Below are 17,765 nucleotides of genomic sequence, written 5' to 3'. Positions count from 1 at the left end.
ATGGCTGAAAGCAAGTGGGCTTACAAACTTTCTATTTTCCTACTTCCCATATTTTCCCCAGAAAACAACCGAGTAAAACGTAGCTTTATCTGACTTTTGGCTAGACAAAGAACAACTATCATGAGGGAGAGGTCAAACAAACACCTACTCTCCATCTTATGACTTGTTTCTCCAGTACCCCACTCCCAACTGCCAGTATGAGGGAGCACGAAATTGCCCCCACCTTCTGGCCTTGGCCCAGCAGCTCACCACAGGACCTGGGCTGATCCAGCACACTCCCTCACACGGCTCCTTCTCTGACAGTCATACACCTTCCCTCCTAGGCACGAGTGACCCCAGATAGTGACAAGAACAAGACGTATTCTGTGGAGTATTTGCCCAAGGTCACCGGGCTGCACAAGGTGAGATGGGGCACCAGGGTGGGTGTGCGGACTGCTCTTCTTGGCTGGCTTTGAGAGACGTGAACGGAGAAAGAAAGACGTTTTCTTCCTGGTTGTAGAATGATTCACACTTACTGTAGACAGTTTGGAACGGGATCTTCATGAATCAGACCTGAGACGTGAGCTGATACACCTTGACTGCTTGATCTGCCCTAAGCTCTCTGCAACGTCCTTCAATTTTTCTAGCTCCGTCTAAGTAACTGTTGGTTGTAGTGACCTGTCTGGAGTGCAGGTGCCATGGTGGTGAAGCCTGGGGCTCTCCTGGGGTATTCCCCCTCCGGCTGCTCTGAGCCAGCTGTCAGCATTGAGGCTCAGGTGTGGTAGGGACCAAGTGACTATAGTGGAGGCCCCTGGCCCTTTATAGCCCCGCCACATTCTGAAGCTCTGTTTGAGATTGAATCTAGTTGGCCTGTGGGCCTTGGGGTCTAAGGGAGCTTGTCTTACAGAAGACTGAGGTGTCCCCAGCAGCTCATGAAGGTCAATCCCAAGTACAGTCTGAGACCCCATACTCACCATTTTGGGTTTGAGTAAACTCATCTGGAGCTTAGGGCTTTAGGTTGCCGTCTCCTAAATCTGGAAGTAAGCATTGACGATGCTGTCGATTCATTGTAATGAAGTGTGAGTTCACACAAAACCCCACCCAGTGGCCCTGCACAAGTTCCAAGATGAGAACTGTGACTCAAGTGTTAGATGGGGATTGTCAACACTTTGTCTCAAACCCGTGTATCCGAGAATGAGCGTAGCCTCTAAAAATGTTTGGTTCTAGCTTTGAACTCCTGGACTGTTGGATTTAATCTAGGCGAGAGTTGGCCCTTCTGCCAATTCCGCCCCCCCACCCCATCAATGAAGGCCCCCAAGTCCAGAGCCTTGTGCCTTGATGACTTTTCCATTTCCTGTTAGAGAGGCTAAGCGTACTGACCGAAGCACTTTCAGTTGGCTGAAAGTAGCCTAATTTAGAGATAAGAAGCCTTGGCCACTCAACATGTCAGCACCTGATTGCTAACCAAAAGGTTGGCAGTTCAACACCCTACCCCACCGCAGTGACATAAAGGGCAGGAGATCTGGCAGTCTGCTCCCATACAGATTACAGTTTGGGAAACCCTCTGGGTCAGTTCTGTCCTGCCACTTGGGGTCACTGTGGGTTGGAATCTGTTTTATGGCACCTAAACACCTACAATGAAAGCAAACGACCCCAGGCCCAGACGTATGGCTCCTGGGGCCAGGTGGAGGCCCACCCAGGGCTGCCCACTGCAGTTCAGGGCTTCTGGGTGGAGCACCTTTTGTATGGGCTGCTGGCAGAGGGTGTGTTGTTTTTCGGTGACGGTATCTCAACCTGTCTGTCACCTACAGGTCACAGTCCTCTTTGCAGGACAGCACATCTCCAAGAGCCCATTTGAAGTGAATGTGGACAAGGCCCAGGGAGATGCTAGCAAGGTCACTGCGAAAGGGCCAGGCTTGGAGATGGCAGGGAACATCGCCAACAAGCCCACTTACTTCGACATCTACACAGCAGGTAACATGCCTCTCCTGTGGACCCGCCCTCCGCCCTTTCTTCCAAAGCCCCAAAGAAAAGCCTCAGGAACCGGAAGGCTAACCTTTTGTCTTTTATTGATTAATTATGCTTTTAAAAGTAGAGGGTCAGGGGTTGGGGAGAGTTGGTTGGGGGGCAGGGGTTCAAAACGCTTGTGGTAAGAGTTCATGATCTTTCAATTCCCTTTTTACTTGGACCTTTTGAAGCCCCGTGTGTGTGTGTGTGTGTGTGTGTGTGTGTGTGTGTGTACATACATACGTATGATGAATTTATAAAAATATCACTCAATGTCAAGTCAGTGACATGAAATACTTTCTTAACCCTTCTCCCCCTCCCCTTCCCCCATTCACATAAACTCACTGCCCTCAATTTCCTATCAACCTTTGGGGCCAACAGTGTGATCCCATGTCACTAGATCTTCAAGGACCAGCGTTCAAGGCGGACGTTCTTTACCTGCTAAGTCATTCTTTACTCTAGCACAGGGGTTCTCCACCTTCCTCATGCTGCGACCCTTTCAGACAGGTCCTCGTGTGGTGCTGACCCCCCAACCATAACATTACTTTCGTTGCTTCTTCATCACTGTCATTTTGCTACTGTGATGAATCGTCATGTAAATATCTGATAGGCAGGATGTACTTTCATTGTTACAAATCGAACATCATTAAAGCATTGTGATGAATCACACAAAAAATGTCATTCTGTATTGTGAAATATTTATTTCTAATGACAAGTTAATGACATTTTGTCTTGAAGCTGATGTAGCATGGGTAACAGTCTTCACCCCAGTACTCGTAGGTGGGCATATCTGCCTGTGGGTGGACACGCCTGGAGACGGATAGAGGAGCGGTGTCTCGGTTCCTCAGACCATCGGAAATACATATTTTTCGATGGTCTTAGGTGACCCTTTTCTACCCCCAAAGGGGTTGAGAACCGCAGGTTGAGAACAGCTGCTCTAATAAGACTTAGGGGCGTATACTTTTGGTTTAAGGTTTTACGATCCTTCCGTCTTTTAAACCAAGCAAATGACAACTGAAATAGCTTTTTGCAGCTATGTTGCTGATACCCCTAGAGTTCTTCAAAGTCTGCTTTTCGTCCTTAAAATGATATGCACACGTCCACATGTGAGTTTTGATTTTCGATAGCCGAATCAAGTTCTCTGCACATTTCAAACTTGACTGAATGAATGTTGAGAAGGAACTAAGTTGGAGAGACAGTCACTGGACCAGGTTCTGGGTCAGGTGGGAGGGAGAAAGGTCTGAGTAGGACGGTCCTTTGCGCACGCACTATCTTGTCCCTGTGGACGTTTTGATAATAGAGAACATGGTGAAAAAAGGGAAATGTTTAGCTCTAACCTCCAACACCACCCCAAGAAAGTGGTTACTAACACTTTGGTGCAGACCTCCCCCAGTGCCGGCCTGTCTGCTCGTCTCTGCAATTGGTCCCTGCTTGGGTCCTCGAGGCAGGGAGAGCTCAGACTCCTGCAACTTACCCTCTCCCAGGCGCCGGCGTGGGCGACATTGGTATTGAGGTGGAGGACCCCCAGGGGAAGAACACCGTGGAGCTGCTTGTGGAAGACAAAGGGAACCAGGTGTACCGCTGCGTGTACAAACCCGTGCAGCCCGGACCCCACGTGGTCAAGGTCTCCTTTGCCGGCGACACTATTCCCAAGAGCCCCTTCCTTGTGCAGGTCGGAGAAGGTGAGTGAGAGGGTGACGGGCTACTGAGCGGGCTTCCAAAGCACGTGGGAGAATGGAATGAAGAGATGGTAGTGGCCTTTTGCCACGTACTTTTTGGGCCTCTCTGGCCTGTGCTTCAGGCACCAAGTCTGCGTGTTGCTGGGCACCAGGGCCAGGAAATGACCATGGCCCAACGTCCAGTTGGCACCTGGCCCTTTCTGCCAGGGCTGACTTCGAGTGGGAAGTAGCTTCCTCTGTTTTCCAGATAGGAAACCCGTTCCCCTGTGGTGCTTTCACACTCATTGACTCTAGGGAATCCTCCCTAGGATGTCTGAGCCCCGGAGCCCATCCTCCCTGATCGAGGAGGCCGCTGGAGGAGTTGGCGTCTGTGGCCCAGGCTGGCAGCGAGTGGTGAAGGTGGGGCTGGTGCCCTGAAGCTTCCCCTGCGTGACCTTGACTACCAGGCACTCCTTCTAATCACCACACCAGCCTCTGGGTGTTAGGTGCTGTTATTCTCCCCAGTATGCAGACAGGGGCTCAGGCTTCGAGAAGTTATCAATCAGTGAGTTAGTACTAGGTGTCAGGGCTGGGAACAGAACCCCGGTCTCTTTCTCCATAGAGCGTGTCCTTAACCACTCTGCTAAGCCCTCTCTGCAACCAAGAGCAGTTTTCCTCTAAGGTTAAATAACCTCTCTCCTCTTAATTTTGTTGCCTTTTTATGTTTTCCAACTCGGTTGCCTTTTCTAACACATACTTTCCTTTTCTTCTCTGTCCTCGGCATCTGCACCTTCAGACTTGGCTTCCTCTTCTGAATCTCGCCTCTGGGCCAGCCTGGACCCCAAAGCTGTTGACTTCCTAATTGACAGCACTGGGCCAGAGCAACTTGCTTGGTAAGGGCTGGCCGGGTGGGGCTTCTTTGCTAGTTCTTTGTGCTGCTTGCCAATGACCGCTGAGTAGATGATGTTTGTGGTTTTAGGAAATTCCTGTGCAGACCTTATTGCAGCGTGTCCAGCCAGACCCCAAAGCCCTCCCTCTGGTTACATTGTAACTTCTCTACCCTTGATCTTAGCCCAAAGGCCGAGAAGCGATACTTTGTAACTTCTCTAAGGTTTGACACAATGGAGAATGTGGTGGTTTCCTTCAGACTCTTCAGCTCCCTGTGGTGTCGGTATGAACTTGGCAATGAAGACTTGTCCCCATTCAGAATTTACATGAGTTTTCCTTTTCTTTTTAAAAACACACAGAGAAGTCTGGTCATCCTGCTGTAACTAGCCTCTGCTGAACTTTTCTCACCTTTAAAAAAACAAACAAAAAGAACCCAAAATATCCTGCACACATGAGAAAAATTGCTCTCTTTTTTGTCATATGAAAGAATTTTGACCAGCTCTTCTATATCTAATAGTGTTTCCTAATCTTGGGCTACTTGCTCCCCTGCCCCCTCCATTTCTGGCGTATCTAGCCTTCACTTTTCTTATTTGGTATGTAATGAGTAGAGCACTAATGTTCAGCTGTTAAACCTCCAGCCCCCACTGAAATGATTTCATATTAACAAGCCACTAGATACCACTTTCATGTATGGAAAGCCAGTGTGACTTGTCTGAGTGCCACCGCGAATTCTCAACTTTCAAACTGTGCTCATCCAGGAGCCACCTAAAACTGCCCCTGACTCTACCCCAGGGGTGTGGGTAAGACTCTTTGGGAAGCCGTGATTCCCACAAGCCAGCCGAGGCCTTTGCTTTGGGGAGGAGGGGCCAGAAGAGAAGCGCCTGGCTTCTGTGGCGGGAAGAAGGTTCTCCACCACCTGGGCACCGTGACCTTGTAGCGAGCATAGAGTCGTGGAATGCAGTGTCAGGTTTGGAAAGCCACGTATGGAGCAGCACGACTTTCCACCCACTCCTCTCCCATTTCTGTACCTCACGAGAAGGTATCCCACGCTGCGCCCCCCAACTCATAGGCTACAAGCATGTCTTCTATCAGCCATCTAACATTTTCTGGCTAACACCACGAGGTAGTCTAACACCATGAGGTAGTCGTTTTGTGGGCCTCTCGTGCAAAGAATAGGAGACGCTACCTTTGTCCTTAATGCTTAAGACTTTGGGGTTTTCAAACTAGATCCAGAAAAGAAATCCACGGTGGTATTTGCTGCGAATGCTGCCTTGGTAGCCACTTGGTTCCAAGCATCTTGTAACAGAGAGCACTCAAAGGCTGGCCTGCCTTGGCCAACCTGGAGCCTGAACGGGTCTCCCCTGGCTCCAGCCATTCGCTGATATGTTTTTGCCTGCCAGTTTACTTGGAAGGCAGCAACATGGATTAGACTTAGAAATGGCTGACCCAGAGTTTGGAATCTGGTCAGATGCTTCCAAATAGACTTGAACAAACCCAGTCTTCCCAATTACCGGGCCCTCGAGGGATGGCAGTGAGGTCGGAGCGTTGTCCAGCACCCCTCCTTAACTCCTCCGCCTGCCCCCTGCGCCCCCACCACTGAGAAGATAAAAGCCAGACTTCATCCGGTACCAGGAGCACAGCATGGTTTGCTGAGCTCTCCGGTCTTCTTTGCCAAAGCAACTTTTCCCCGGTCCCTCTGTGGTGTGGCTGGACAGGGTTATGTCCTATCCGTATTTGTTAACCGGGTGTGCTCCCTGAGCGGGACCCTGGTCTCAGGCAAGTGCTGCCCGCTCTTTGTACAAAGCAAACATTTTCTTGGCGGATGGCTCTGACTTACCTTGACTTGCTCCACTCCTGACTGGGAGAGTGAAAGGTTGAATTGATGTGGAAACTCTGCTTGCAGCCTGCAGTCCAAACGCCTGCCGGGCCAGTGGCCGAGGCCTGCAGCCCAAAGGCGTCCGCATCCGAGAGACTGCCGACTTCAAGGTTGACACCAAAGCTGCCGGAAGTGGGGAGCTCAGCGTAACCGTGAAAGGTCCTAGTAAGTACACCTTTGCTTCTCCTACCTCGGGTGTGATTTGGGTTAACTCTGCAGTCGTGGTATATGGATTTCATTCCATGGCCAGCCAGTCTCATTGACTTATTTGCCCAGAGAGATAGGTTGAAGATTTGGAGCTCTCTGGACTCTCTGGAGGGCAGGTGGTGGTGGTGAGCAGTGATCGATTGGTAATGTCTGGCCGGGATATAAGGGAGAACAGTGGGTGACTTGGTAACCTCACATTCTCTATCAATGATGTAAGAGTTGGGGAAGTGCTTCCCTTGGAACAACTCAGGGTGACCTGGCATTTATTTGAGGATACCTAGGTCCAGAGGGGAATGGCCCACAAGCTTCTAAGCCCTGGAGCTGGCATTCCAGCCCTGCCCTGCAAAGCCTGTGATTGTCTCTCTGCAGGTTCCATTTCATAGACTATGAAATTATCTCAGGTAGCTAATGACTATGATAAGTGCTTATAGAAGGAATTTAAAATTCCCTAAGATTAAGTTTCCATTGCAGATAAATATAATTCTTGGAGGGCCGGTCTGCACCTACCTTTCCTACTTCCTCCTTTGGGAAGGGGACAGAGGTTAAAGGGGCCGGTCTCTGCCCGCCACCCTCAGGATTTCCTCGGGGACAGATCAACCCCATGGGGGTAGTTGCCCCTGGCTGTTTCACTCCTGTGCCTGTGGACTCCTGGGCTCTCTCACCCTGCGTGTCCCCAGGGGCCGTGGGGTGGGAGAGTTCTATTCAGCGGAGGGTTAAATCTGCGTGCTGAGGCTTCGGAGCAGGCCGTGGCCCTAAGGCAGCCAAGGTTCTAGACCGCTGAGGCCTGCAGTCCAGGCTGCTCTGGGGCTGCCCTTCCTCCAGGCTTGTTGCAGCAGGAGCCAAGGAGGTGTTTTGTTTTGTTTTGTTTTCTCCTGACCTTGGAGTCTTGTTTGACTCAACAGCTTTCCTGGCCAAACCTCGGGGCTTGACATAAAACAAGTTCCTGCCTGATGGCTCGGTATAGTTTGAGGGGTAACATATATGAGAAAGCCTTCTGGTTTTGATGATCTAGCGTCAATTGAAAACACAGGGACACTCACCTGAAACGCATGCCCAGTACTCAAAAGGTCCTTTCTCTTCTCCACCTTTTGTGGAGGCTGAGAGGGAGGCTACTCCTGTTGGGAAAAGCGGAGTTAAGGTTGAGAAGTGACTGGATGGATAGTTAAACAGACCCAGGAGGTTCAGACCTCAGGGCCACTCACACCCAGGAGCTCTTTCTTTCTCTCTTTCTGAGGCTAGCAAGCTGGGAAATCTTCCTCTTGCCCATCTCTGCAGCAGAGGATGGGGGCTGTTCAGTTGTGCAGTAAATCTCCAGGGTTTTGGTGACCCCACGCTCTGAGGTTGAGTCCCTGTGGTGGCACAAGTGGTTAATGTGCCCTGTGGCTAACTGAAGTTGGCGGTTCAGGTCCGCACGCATCCTCGGAAGCCTCGGAAGAAAGACCAGGAGATCAGCTTCCCCAAATCCTGCCCTTGAAAGCCCCACGGAGCACAGTTCTCCTCTGATACTCACGGGGCCTGGGGTCAGAATTGGCTTCATGGAAAGTGGTTGACACCCCAGGCTGTCCACTCAGTCCTCCTCGGTTGCTGATGTCTTGTTAATGTAGCGCTTGCCCTCCGGGCTCTCACTCTGCAAAGCTGAGTAACTGTCTGCTCCTTTCCAACAGAAGGTCTGGAGGCACTGGTGAAACAAAAAGGCTTTCTGGATGGGGTCTACGCCTTCGAGTATTACCCCAGCACCCCTGGGAAATACAGCATCGCCATCACATGGGGGGGTCACCACATTCCAAAGAGGTGAGGCTCCGTTGGAGATGGGCCTTCTCTGGGAGGGATGGGGTGCTTGGCCAGGGCAGGCTGGTGGCTTCCCAGACTGCAGGAAGGAAAGCGGCCTGCTTTGTTGGAGTCCTGTCCTCCGTCTCCCCCCCCAACCCCCCCCCTGCAGCGCCGCACACAGACGCTTGGCCTGTTCTCAAGAGCAGCTCGCTTTTGAGAGAGTTGCTGTGGTTTCTGCTGCCCCGCTTCAAATCAAATGCTGGCGGTTTGGGGCTGGTGGGGGACTAGGAGGCCCGAAGCAGCCGTAATGGAGAGCAAACAGGCTGTGTGTCTGTCCGCCCTGCTGTAAACTGAGCTTTTCTCTTTTTTTCAATGGATGCCTCTGTTCAGGAATCCCGCCCGGGTGAAGCCTGCTACGGCTTACATTGAAATCATGTGTGAGCGAGCGCCACCAGGGATGGCGGCCGTGTGTCGTACCCCCACCCCTCCCACCCCCTTCACCCCCCCCACCCCATCTGCTACACTGTCCTGTGGGCGTGTTCGTAGATGCCCCGAGTGCATGTACTTGCTCATGCACTCCTGAGGGGCGGCTTGGAACCCCGAATAAACCTTGAGCAATCCCAGTGGGCGTTCTTGGACTCAGGGTGTCTGAGCAGGGCGGTCGGGTGGCGTTCATGGGTTAAGTGTAGAGCTGCGATCACGAGGTCGGCAGTTGAAACCCACCCAGTCTGCTCCGCAGGAGCAAGCCGAGGCCTGCTGTTCCCATAAGGATTGGACAGCCTCGGGGACCCCCAGAGGCAGTTCTGTGAGTCGGCACCGACTGGAAGACAGTGGACTTTTGGGGGGAGGACACCTCAGCACACGTTTTCAACTCCCCACGGCAGAGAGAGAAAGCCCACTCCACTTGGTTTTCTCGGTAGAGCACAACCAAGGTCAAGGGAAGAACACACTCTCTGAGCTTTGGTAAACCCTGCACACAAAACGGGTAACAGGCCCAGCGGCTCACAGAGAGGCTGGTGCTTCTGGCTCACCCAGAGAGGCCTTGGAAGGAAGGGCTGGTGACTTGACTGTCCAACCAGGAGATTGTAAGCCCTGTGTTGCACGGGAGGCCAATAGGAGCTGGAGCTGACTGCAGACAGCTGTTTCGGGGGGAGGGGGGGAGCCGTGACTGGGGCACACAAAAGTCTAGGTTAATGACACGAAGGCTTGTGCAAGGCAGGGTGTGTTGAGTGCCCCCCCAGTGGCCACCTGAGTTCCCGGAGGCAGCCCTATCACACTATATTGTTGACGTAATAATGGTTGTGTGGGGGACGTGTGGGGAGGAAGGGTTGGGCTGGACACTGGGACTCCAGGTAAAAGGATCAGGCAAGTAGGCAGCATGTCCCTCGGCCGCCGATGGCTGTCTTCACTCCGCCCCGTCTCAGCGTGACTTTAATGCCACTTTCATTCATTTCAGCCCCTTTGAAGTCCAAGTTGGCCCTGAAGCAGGCATGCAGAAAGTCCGGGCATGGGGCCCTGGACTGCACGGTGGGCTTGTCGGGCGGTCTGCGGACTTCGTGGTGGAATCCATTGGCTCTGAAGTGGGGTCTCTAGGTAAATGGAGGCAGCTGAGCACTAGCTTCAGGGTGGGTGGTGCTGGGGAGTGCGGTTCCAGGGCGCCTGGAGACCTGGCTCGGCCTGGGTGGGAGGATGGGTGGTAGAAGTCTCTCCTTGGCCTCACTGCCCACAGCTGCCTTGCCTCGGAGTTGCCCAAGCCCCTCTCTGGCTACTGTGCGGGGCTGCACTTCGGCTTTCCTATGCCTGTCTCTGGCACTGCCTCTCCTTCATCCCCCTCCCCCTGAGGGCACAGGCCTTTGTGGGTATTGTGCCTGGTGGTGCACTGGTTAACGTGCTCCATGGCCCACCCGAAGAAAGGCGGCACTCTGCTTGCAGGATGATTTCCAGCCTTGGTCACCAATGGGCAGTCCTGCCCTGCCCTGCCCTGCAGGGTCTCTAGAAGTCAGAATCCACTCTTGGGCAGTGGTTTGGGTTTTGTGTGTGTGTGTCCCTGAAAGAGTACGTAGAACACAGTAGGTACTCAGCAAATATCGTGGACTGACCTGACTGAGCTTTAGTTTGGATGAATCAGTGAGTGGATTTTGCTGGTGTTAACATTTAGGTGAGTGAGTACATTCTTTGGATTCTAGCTAAGCTTTTTTTCTTATTTTTAATATATATACCTGTTCCATGCATGAGCATTTTAGAACTGGAGTCAGAAAACTTTCTCTACTGAGGACCAGGGAGCAAATATTTTCAGCTTGTGAGCTCTATGGTCTCTGTCAGGATGCCTTTTTCACCATTATAGCGGGAAGCCACCTTCGATGAGTCCATGAATGGGTGTGACTATCTGCCAGGAAAACCATTTCCCAAACAAGGCGGCAGGCTGGATTTGGCCCACAGGCTGTGCTCTGGTGAGCCACAACAGAAATAAACAAAAAGGGAAAATAAGATATCCTATTTCTGGAGAAACAACATCCGATCTTTTGTGGTATATCCTTCCAGGCTTCTTACATTTTCTTTCTTCTATGTTCAGTTGCTGTCTGGACCGTTTGGTGGACATCTTTCTTTCTGTACCGGTTAAATATAGGATATGCTTCATGGTCTATGGCTTCCCTGGAATCCCATTGTATGGATAGATCTATTGTTAAGTTCTTGAGTTGCTCCCAGAGTTTTGCTATAAACACAATGCTGAGTGCGTACTCGTGTGTGTAGCTGTTTACACAGATCCTTGGCTATTTCCTTCAGATAAATGCCCCAAAGTGGCTCTGGTGGGGCCAAGGGCAGGCGTGGCTTCAAGACTACTGGTAGATGTTGCCATAGTACCAATAGAAGGTTTTTGCCCAGTTAGATGGTCTTACATAAAAACATGGACTCCAACTCTTCCTCCATCTCTGGTGACTGCTCAGTAGGCTTGGTTTTGTGGGGAAGGGACCCGAACCGATTACAACCTTTTGGCAGCTGTGGGCTTTTCAGGGAGCCAGAGGGATTGAGTGGGTGGTGGCATGGAATGAGTTCTTTACACGCTGTAACCTGGGCATCCTCCTATTGCATCCCTAGGGTTTGCCATCGAAGGCCCCTCTCAGGCGAAGATTGAGTATGATGACCAGAACGACGGGTCGTGTGATGTCAAGTACTGGCCCAAGGAGCCTGGCGAGTATGCGGTTCACATCATGTGCGATGACGAAGACATCAAGGACAGCCCATACATGGCCTTCATCCACCCAGCCTCGGGGGACTACAACCCAGACCTGGTGACTCCTTCTGCTGGTTTTGTCCTCTCTCTCTTGGTTCCCGGCTCCCTCCCCGCTGTGTGGAGTGTTGCCATAGGTTTCAGATTGAGAAAGGGTAGAGAGGAGCCAGGTAGAATATAGGAAGAGGTGGTCCTGAGTTTGAAGCCTGTTGGTATCAATTGGGCATGATGTTGCTCAAGCAATTTACCTCCCTAACTTGGTATCTCTTGGCCTCTGGGGAAACCCGAGAAGGTCGTCTGCACAGAGACCTGAGAGACTCTGCAGGTGCTTTTCCTTCGCAGCTCAGAGCATCATGTTTCGGTCTTGTTGCTTTCTGTCGTTGTTTCATGCCGGGCCGGGAGAAGGCAGATTGTGCCCAGTTCCCCGCCCCACTCTGCCTCCAGCGCTCTCTCTTCGCTGTTTGCAATGCCTCCGAGCGGCCTCATCTCAAACCTGTTCACAGGCCGAGGGATAACAGGAGACGGCTACTCTCCAGGCCCCCAGGTGTGCACTGCAGTTTGTCCACTTGGCTTTTTTTGATCCAAGCCGGTAGCGTCTTTGGCCAATTGCTACCCACTTCATGCTCTTTGAGCTTTAAGACTTATTTTCCTACAAGTGGGAGCCCGTGAGATTGGCTATAGTAGAAGTGCATTCCCCAGTTACACAAGTTCCTTGTGTCGGCTCAGAATCATACAGGATGCTTCAGGTTGGTTTGGGGCCTGATTTTAGATCGTTTTCTCCCTCGGGAGAGGTTAATAAGATACTTATCTAACAAAGAAAAGTTATTATTGTAATATAGATATAACATTTTCCAATTCAATCTTGTTTCTCATGTTCAGTGCAATGACATACTTACATGAATCATGCGCAACCACTGCCGGTTTCCATGGCCCAGTTTGCCGTTACCATAAACAGACCCTCGGCGCTTCCTAAACAGACTCCCCCTTTCTGCTGTTATTTTCAAGTGCCAGCCTCCTGTCCCGGTTATCTCTCCAGCCATCCTGTTTCAAAGCGACTGTCAAGCCAGGTGCTGCTGTGTCCTCCTCCCACTTCCTGCCACCAGTCTTCAGGTCAGGGTCTGGTTGGGCCGTTGCCCAGAAAGGTAGTCATTACCGGCCCTTTCCCCAGGTTCAAGCATATGGGCCGGGATTGGAGAAGTCTGGGTGCATCGTCAACAACCTGGCTGAGTTCACCGTGGATCCCAAAGATGCTGGGAAAGCGCCCTTGAAGATATTTGCTCAGGTCAGTGACCTGTGCAGGCAGTCAGCAGGTGACAAAATATCTCAATGTAATGGCAAGAAACTTGCCCCATCCCCGGTCCTCTGTTTCCTCTTCCACATCATGGACATTATAAACATTCTGTCTCGGGGTGATGTGAAGGTTAAATCAGAGTCTAGCAGGTAAGGCAGCAGGTGCTCCCATCGCCACGATGGATATTCCATGGACACAAGGCCGGGCGGCTGCGGCTTACCCCGCAGTGCCCTTCTGTGTGTCTGAGGCTACATAGGCCAGGGTAGAGGGAAGGAGTGGAGAGATTCTTTTATTTTTATCATCTGCTTATCCTATTTCATTGAATTTGGCCAAAGAATGTAAATGCCAGACTTGACATTAGGAAGTACTGAGTAGCCATGAGTTTCTTCTTGGATCATTCCCGACTCACCCCACCCCACCCCACCCCCTTTGAGTTGAGTGGTAAAATGTGTACATAACCAAAAAATGTCATTTTATTCACTCCTGAGTGCACAGCGTCATTTTTGTGACATTCACTGCGTTGGGCATTCGCTCCTCATGAAACAGTTAATGATTACATTCAGAGGACGTAAGTGTATGTGCGATGTTGCCACCTGCCTTTGTGTTGTGAGGACACGGCCCATGGCACTTGCTCAATCCGTTCTGGTCGGCTGAGGGAGTGGCGACTTGCTGTCTGGGGAGGCTGTGTGAGGGCCGGCTCTGTTCCCAGTCTCGGCTCTCTTGCAGGATGGGGAAGGCCAGCCCATTGACATCCAGATGAAGAGCCGGATGGACGGGACGTTTGCCTGCGCGTACACCCCACTGAAGGCCATCAAGCACACCATCGCGGTGGTATGGGGAGGCGTGAACATACCACACAGCCCCTACAGGGTAGGTTGTGAGCGGAATCCTGGCCTAGGGGGCCGAGGCAGAAAGGACCTCATCCTTGATAGGTCATGAAAGATGCGTGAACTGAAAGAAAACAAAGTACTCCCCACTGTCCGTGTGGTCTCCAGCTAACCGTGTCTCCTGGGTCCAGGTGTAGGAGAACGACGTATAACCACTCTCTCCCCATCTCACCCAGGTCAACATTGGCCAAGGCAGCCATCCCCAGAAGGTCAACGTGTTTGGGCCAGGGGTGGAGAGAAGTGGCCTGAAGGCGAATGAGCCTACTCATTTCACAGTAGACTGCACCGAGGCCGGCGAAGGTGAGATAGGCATGCCACCCGAAGCAGTGGCTACTGCCCTTGTGGGGGAAGAAAGGTCTTTTGTAAAGTTTCCCGGGCAATGCATGTTGAACCAGGAAGTAGTCCACCTGGGGACGGTAATTATCTAGAGTCTAATGAGTGTCTGTGTCAGCTCTTTGGCTGATCCTCCATCTCCTCTCCCAACCTGCCTTACGCCAGCCCTTTCTCCTCCTGATTACTGGAAGCTTCCCAATTGCTTTTTTTTGGTGTGCTAACCCGAGCTGGAAGTGATGGCGCGGGCATGCAGTTTCTTGCAAACTGTTACTAAATAGCCGGTCTGTTCCAGGTGATGTCAGCGTTGGCATTAAGTGTGATGCTCGGGTGTTAAGTGAAGATGAGCAAGACGTGGATTTTGACATTATTCACAATGCCAATGACACCTTCACAGTTAAATACGTGCCTCCCGCCGCCGGGCGGTACACTATCAAAGTTCTCTTTGCATCTCAGGTTTGTATTTGGCCCTGGGAGGAGGGGGATGGGGAGGCCTGGGTCCTCTCTGGCTTTTTCTCTCTCTCGGGGTGATTCACCACAGAGGAGGCATCTCCCCCCCAGAACTCAATTCTTACCATTTTCTAACAAAAATGAGGCAGTAGGTTTCGTGGTTAAAAGCAAGACTCTGGGAAGAGCCTGGTCTATTATAAATGTTTACCATTTTTATTATTGAAACCTAATTAACTTCTAGGTGTGTTCTACTCTGACCTCTTTGAAGTAATGACTTTATCCCCCCCACCCCCTTAAATTTTTATAGGAATACGGTTTCAGGTAGCGTTCTTTGCATAGGACCTGCAGATAGGGAAAATAATATCCCAATATATGAGGAAAAAATGGGATCCTGGTGATTAAAATGAGCCTTATGTAAAAATAGGTACCTCAGGAAAAGGTTCTATACCTGAGGATTATCTTGAGTTGACTTAATCCAGTTAATCTGTTCTACCTGCCTTTTGATACTTATACTTGCTTATCTGCAATATCCTTGTGTGGGTATAATATATATATGTATTATATGTATATTACACACATATTTACACACATATACATAAAATAGACCATCACTTGCCAATTCAGTTTTTATGTGTATAATTCATTGACGTTGATTACATTCAGTCCCTGTCTTTGATGCATGGGTCATTTCATTTTGTAATGGGTCCTCAGCCTTCCTGAGACTGTAGCTCTTAGCTGTCCGGGGAGGACCTTTCTTTGGTTCCCCTTCCATCACTTTTGGGAGAGGCTTGCTTTACTCTTGGTGTGTTTCATTCGGCTTCCTCACCACTTGGTGTTACTGAGATTGTAGATGTCCTATGCAAAACCTCCCTGAGCCTATTCAGAAAATGGGTCAAAGCCTTTGGTTTGGGGAAGGTAGGCATTAGCAAGTGACCGGCTGTGACCCTTACCTGATATTAGACTAGGAAGACCCGGCCTGTGATGACAGAAGTTTGCTCACAACTCCCCAAAGCAAGAGTCAGGCGAAGGCTTCCTCTGTGTTTGGGCATAAGGTTCAGCTCCGGCAACTGCTCCGGGGATTTCCACTGAGACAGTGTCTCCCCCACAGGAAATCCCCGCCAGCCCTTTCCGAGTCAAAGTTGACCCTTCCCACGATGCCAGCAACGTGAGGGCAGAAGGCCCCGGGCTCAGCAAGGCAGGTGAGACGGCGTGTGCAGGAGGCTATCTGTGGGCCAGTGATGGTGGGCGTGCCTGCCCCAGGACTTCGGTGGACCGTCCCCCCGCCACTCCCCCCACCCCCCCAGGCCGGGGCTCTGCGGGCTCTGATGTAGGAGAGGTGCCGGCCTGCGTCCGCTGTTGGCCACCAGCTCCTGACACTTCGGCTGTGTCCGCCTGCCAGACAGAGCTGGCGTGCTAGCACCCGCCAGACTGGTTTTAAAAGTGGAACCACTCTGGTCCGCCTGCCTCCTCACTTCACAGTCTGCCCTTCCAGGTGTGGAAAACGGAAAGCCAACCCACTTCACGGTCTACACCAAAGGGGCCGGGAAAGCCCCGCTCAACGTGCAGTTCAGCAGCCCCCTTCCCGGCGACGCGGTGAAGGACTTGGATATCATCGACAATTACGACTACTCCCACACCGTGAAGTACACGCCCACCCAGCAGGTAGGGCCCCGAGCCTGGACCTCCCAGCCCGGCCCGCGTGGGCCCGGCCGGGTAAGAGGTGCTCTCCCATGCCTTGTCCTGAACCTCTGGGAATGCTGCCTACAGGCCGGACTGGTCAGATCAGTACCTGCAGGGTACAAGCCTTCAGGCGTTTTCCACAGAACAAGCAGGACCGAGTCTCCCCGCCTTAGTCCTCTGCTTCCACTTGACGGTTAGTGGAGAAATGCTAAATCCGTGAAATTCAGGACATACTTCTACACACATGTTCTCTCTCTCACACATACACACACACAAACTCTGTCTCTCTTCCTCTCCCACATACACATACACGCCAATCATTCACATGCATATATAATTTCACACGTCACACATACTCTTTCCCATACTTACATACATTCACACATACATTCACACACACTAACCACTCACACACACAGTCTCTCTCACACTCACCCTGTCTCTCAAAACACTGTCAAGGGCACCACCACCACCCCCCCAACACACGCTCACACCTACCCCTGGACCCTTCCCAGCTACCTTTAGCGTTCTGTTTCTTCCTTTTGGAGAAAGAGCGCTTTGTCCTGGCTGGCCCCTTCAGCTTCGTTTACCTTTTTACAAGGTGTGGTGGCGGGAACTTTTCTCAAAGAGCCAGTTCAGCCTTCCGTCCCCGAGGCCCAGAGCAACGATTGTCCCTCACAAAGTGCAGGGACACGAGCAGGCTGCTCTACTCTGACTAGTTTTGGCAATCACGGCCGAAGTACTACTTCTCTGTACAAGTTTATTAGTTTACATTTTTGTTTCCTTCGTGTTTATACTCCTTGGGTCCAGGGAGCAGAAATCCTAGCAGAATAGGCTGGGCTTCACGATGCATGCACTGTGCTCAGAACAGTCTCCACCAGCCTTGGCCAGTTTCTTGCTCCTCGAGGAGAAGAGGCCCCTGTGTGGGAGAGTCCACATGGGAGGACGCGATGGCTTTCAGCAGAAACATAACTTGAGAGATGTCACTCTGGCCTGGATCCCCTCTGTGAAGAGCCAACAAGAAAGGGGACCATTTGGGGGAACAGTGAGGAGAGACTGGGGAGGGTTGGAGACACCTTGGGGCCCAGGCTCTGAGCAGGGAGCTGGCAGTGGGTTTTCTGAGAAAAGATGGTTGTTTACCACAGTAGGAACGCGGCTTCTTATCTTCAGACTGGCCTCTTCCTCTGTCTTTATCTCTTAATGAGGGCTTCATTATTAGTAATGGGGAAAGGATTCCTCTTTCAATTAGACTGCCGTTTTTTCATTCCTAGTAATGCTGAATTGAAGACGCTTTCCATTAGGATAGCCCTGCCTCATTGGGCAGCTCCGGGGTGAGTGGTGATTCCCATCCTCCTGTTCTGAGGGCTGTGGTGGGAGCCTGGCTACCACTGGAGGCACCGGCTTGCTATTATCTTTGTTGTGTAACTAGACATTTTTGTGCAAACGCCAATTCCTCCACATTCCTTGGGTTAAGATACCAGAAATCCAGGGCCATGGACACTGGCTGGGATCA

The 17,765-nt window shown here is 51.4% G+C and overlaps 1 protein-coding gene across 1 annotated transcript in view; it reads left to right on the top strand.

The window, feature by feature from the left end:
• FLNB (filamin B) overlaps positions 1 to 17,765 on the top strand; it is an 86,533-nt gene that overhangs the window by 11,898 nt on the left and 56,870 nt on the right. Inside the window, exons 5-17 of the mRNA XM_004702534.2 lie at positions 324 to 401; positions 1,791 to 1,953; positions 3,471 to 3,668; positions 6,436 to 6,573; positions 8,280 to 8,406; positions 9,842 to 9,978; positions 11,482 to 11,675; positions 12,783 to 12,896; positions 13,632 to 13,775; positions 13,969 to 14,092; positions 14,418 to 14,578; positions 15,681 to 15,771; positions 16,065 to 16,234. Of these exons, the coding sequence (XP_004702591.2) occupies positions 324 to 401; positions 1,791 to 1,953; positions 3,471 to 3,668; positions 6,436 to 6,573; positions 8,280 to 8,406; positions 9,842 to 9,978; positions 11,482 to 11,675; positions 12,783 to 12,896; positions 13,632 to 13,775; positions 13,969 to 14,092; positions 14,418 to 14,578; positions 15,681 to 15,771; positions 16,065 to 16,234 (1,839 nt within the window). The remainder of the gene's footprint in view (positions 1 to 323; positions 402 to 1,790; positions 1,954 to 3,470; positions 3,669 to 6,435; positions 6,574 to 8,279; positions 8,407 to 9,841; positions 9,979 to 11,481; positions 11,676 to 12,782; positions 12,897 to 13,631; positions 13,776 to 13,968; positions 14,093 to 14,417; positions 14,579 to 15,680; positions 15,772 to 16,064; positions 16,235 to 17,765) is intronic.

This window comes from Echinops telfairi, unplaced genomic scaffold, assembly GCF_000313985.2.
Source record: "Echinops telfairi isolate 266 unplaced genomic scaffold, ASM31398v2 ScPeMD7_31;HRSCAF=116, whole genome shotgun sequence".
Lineage (NCBI taxonomy): Eukaryota > Metazoa > Chordata > Mammalia > Afrosoricida > Tenrecidae > Echinops > Echinops telfairi.
This window is presented reverse-complemented; position numbering and strand designations above follow the sequence as displayed.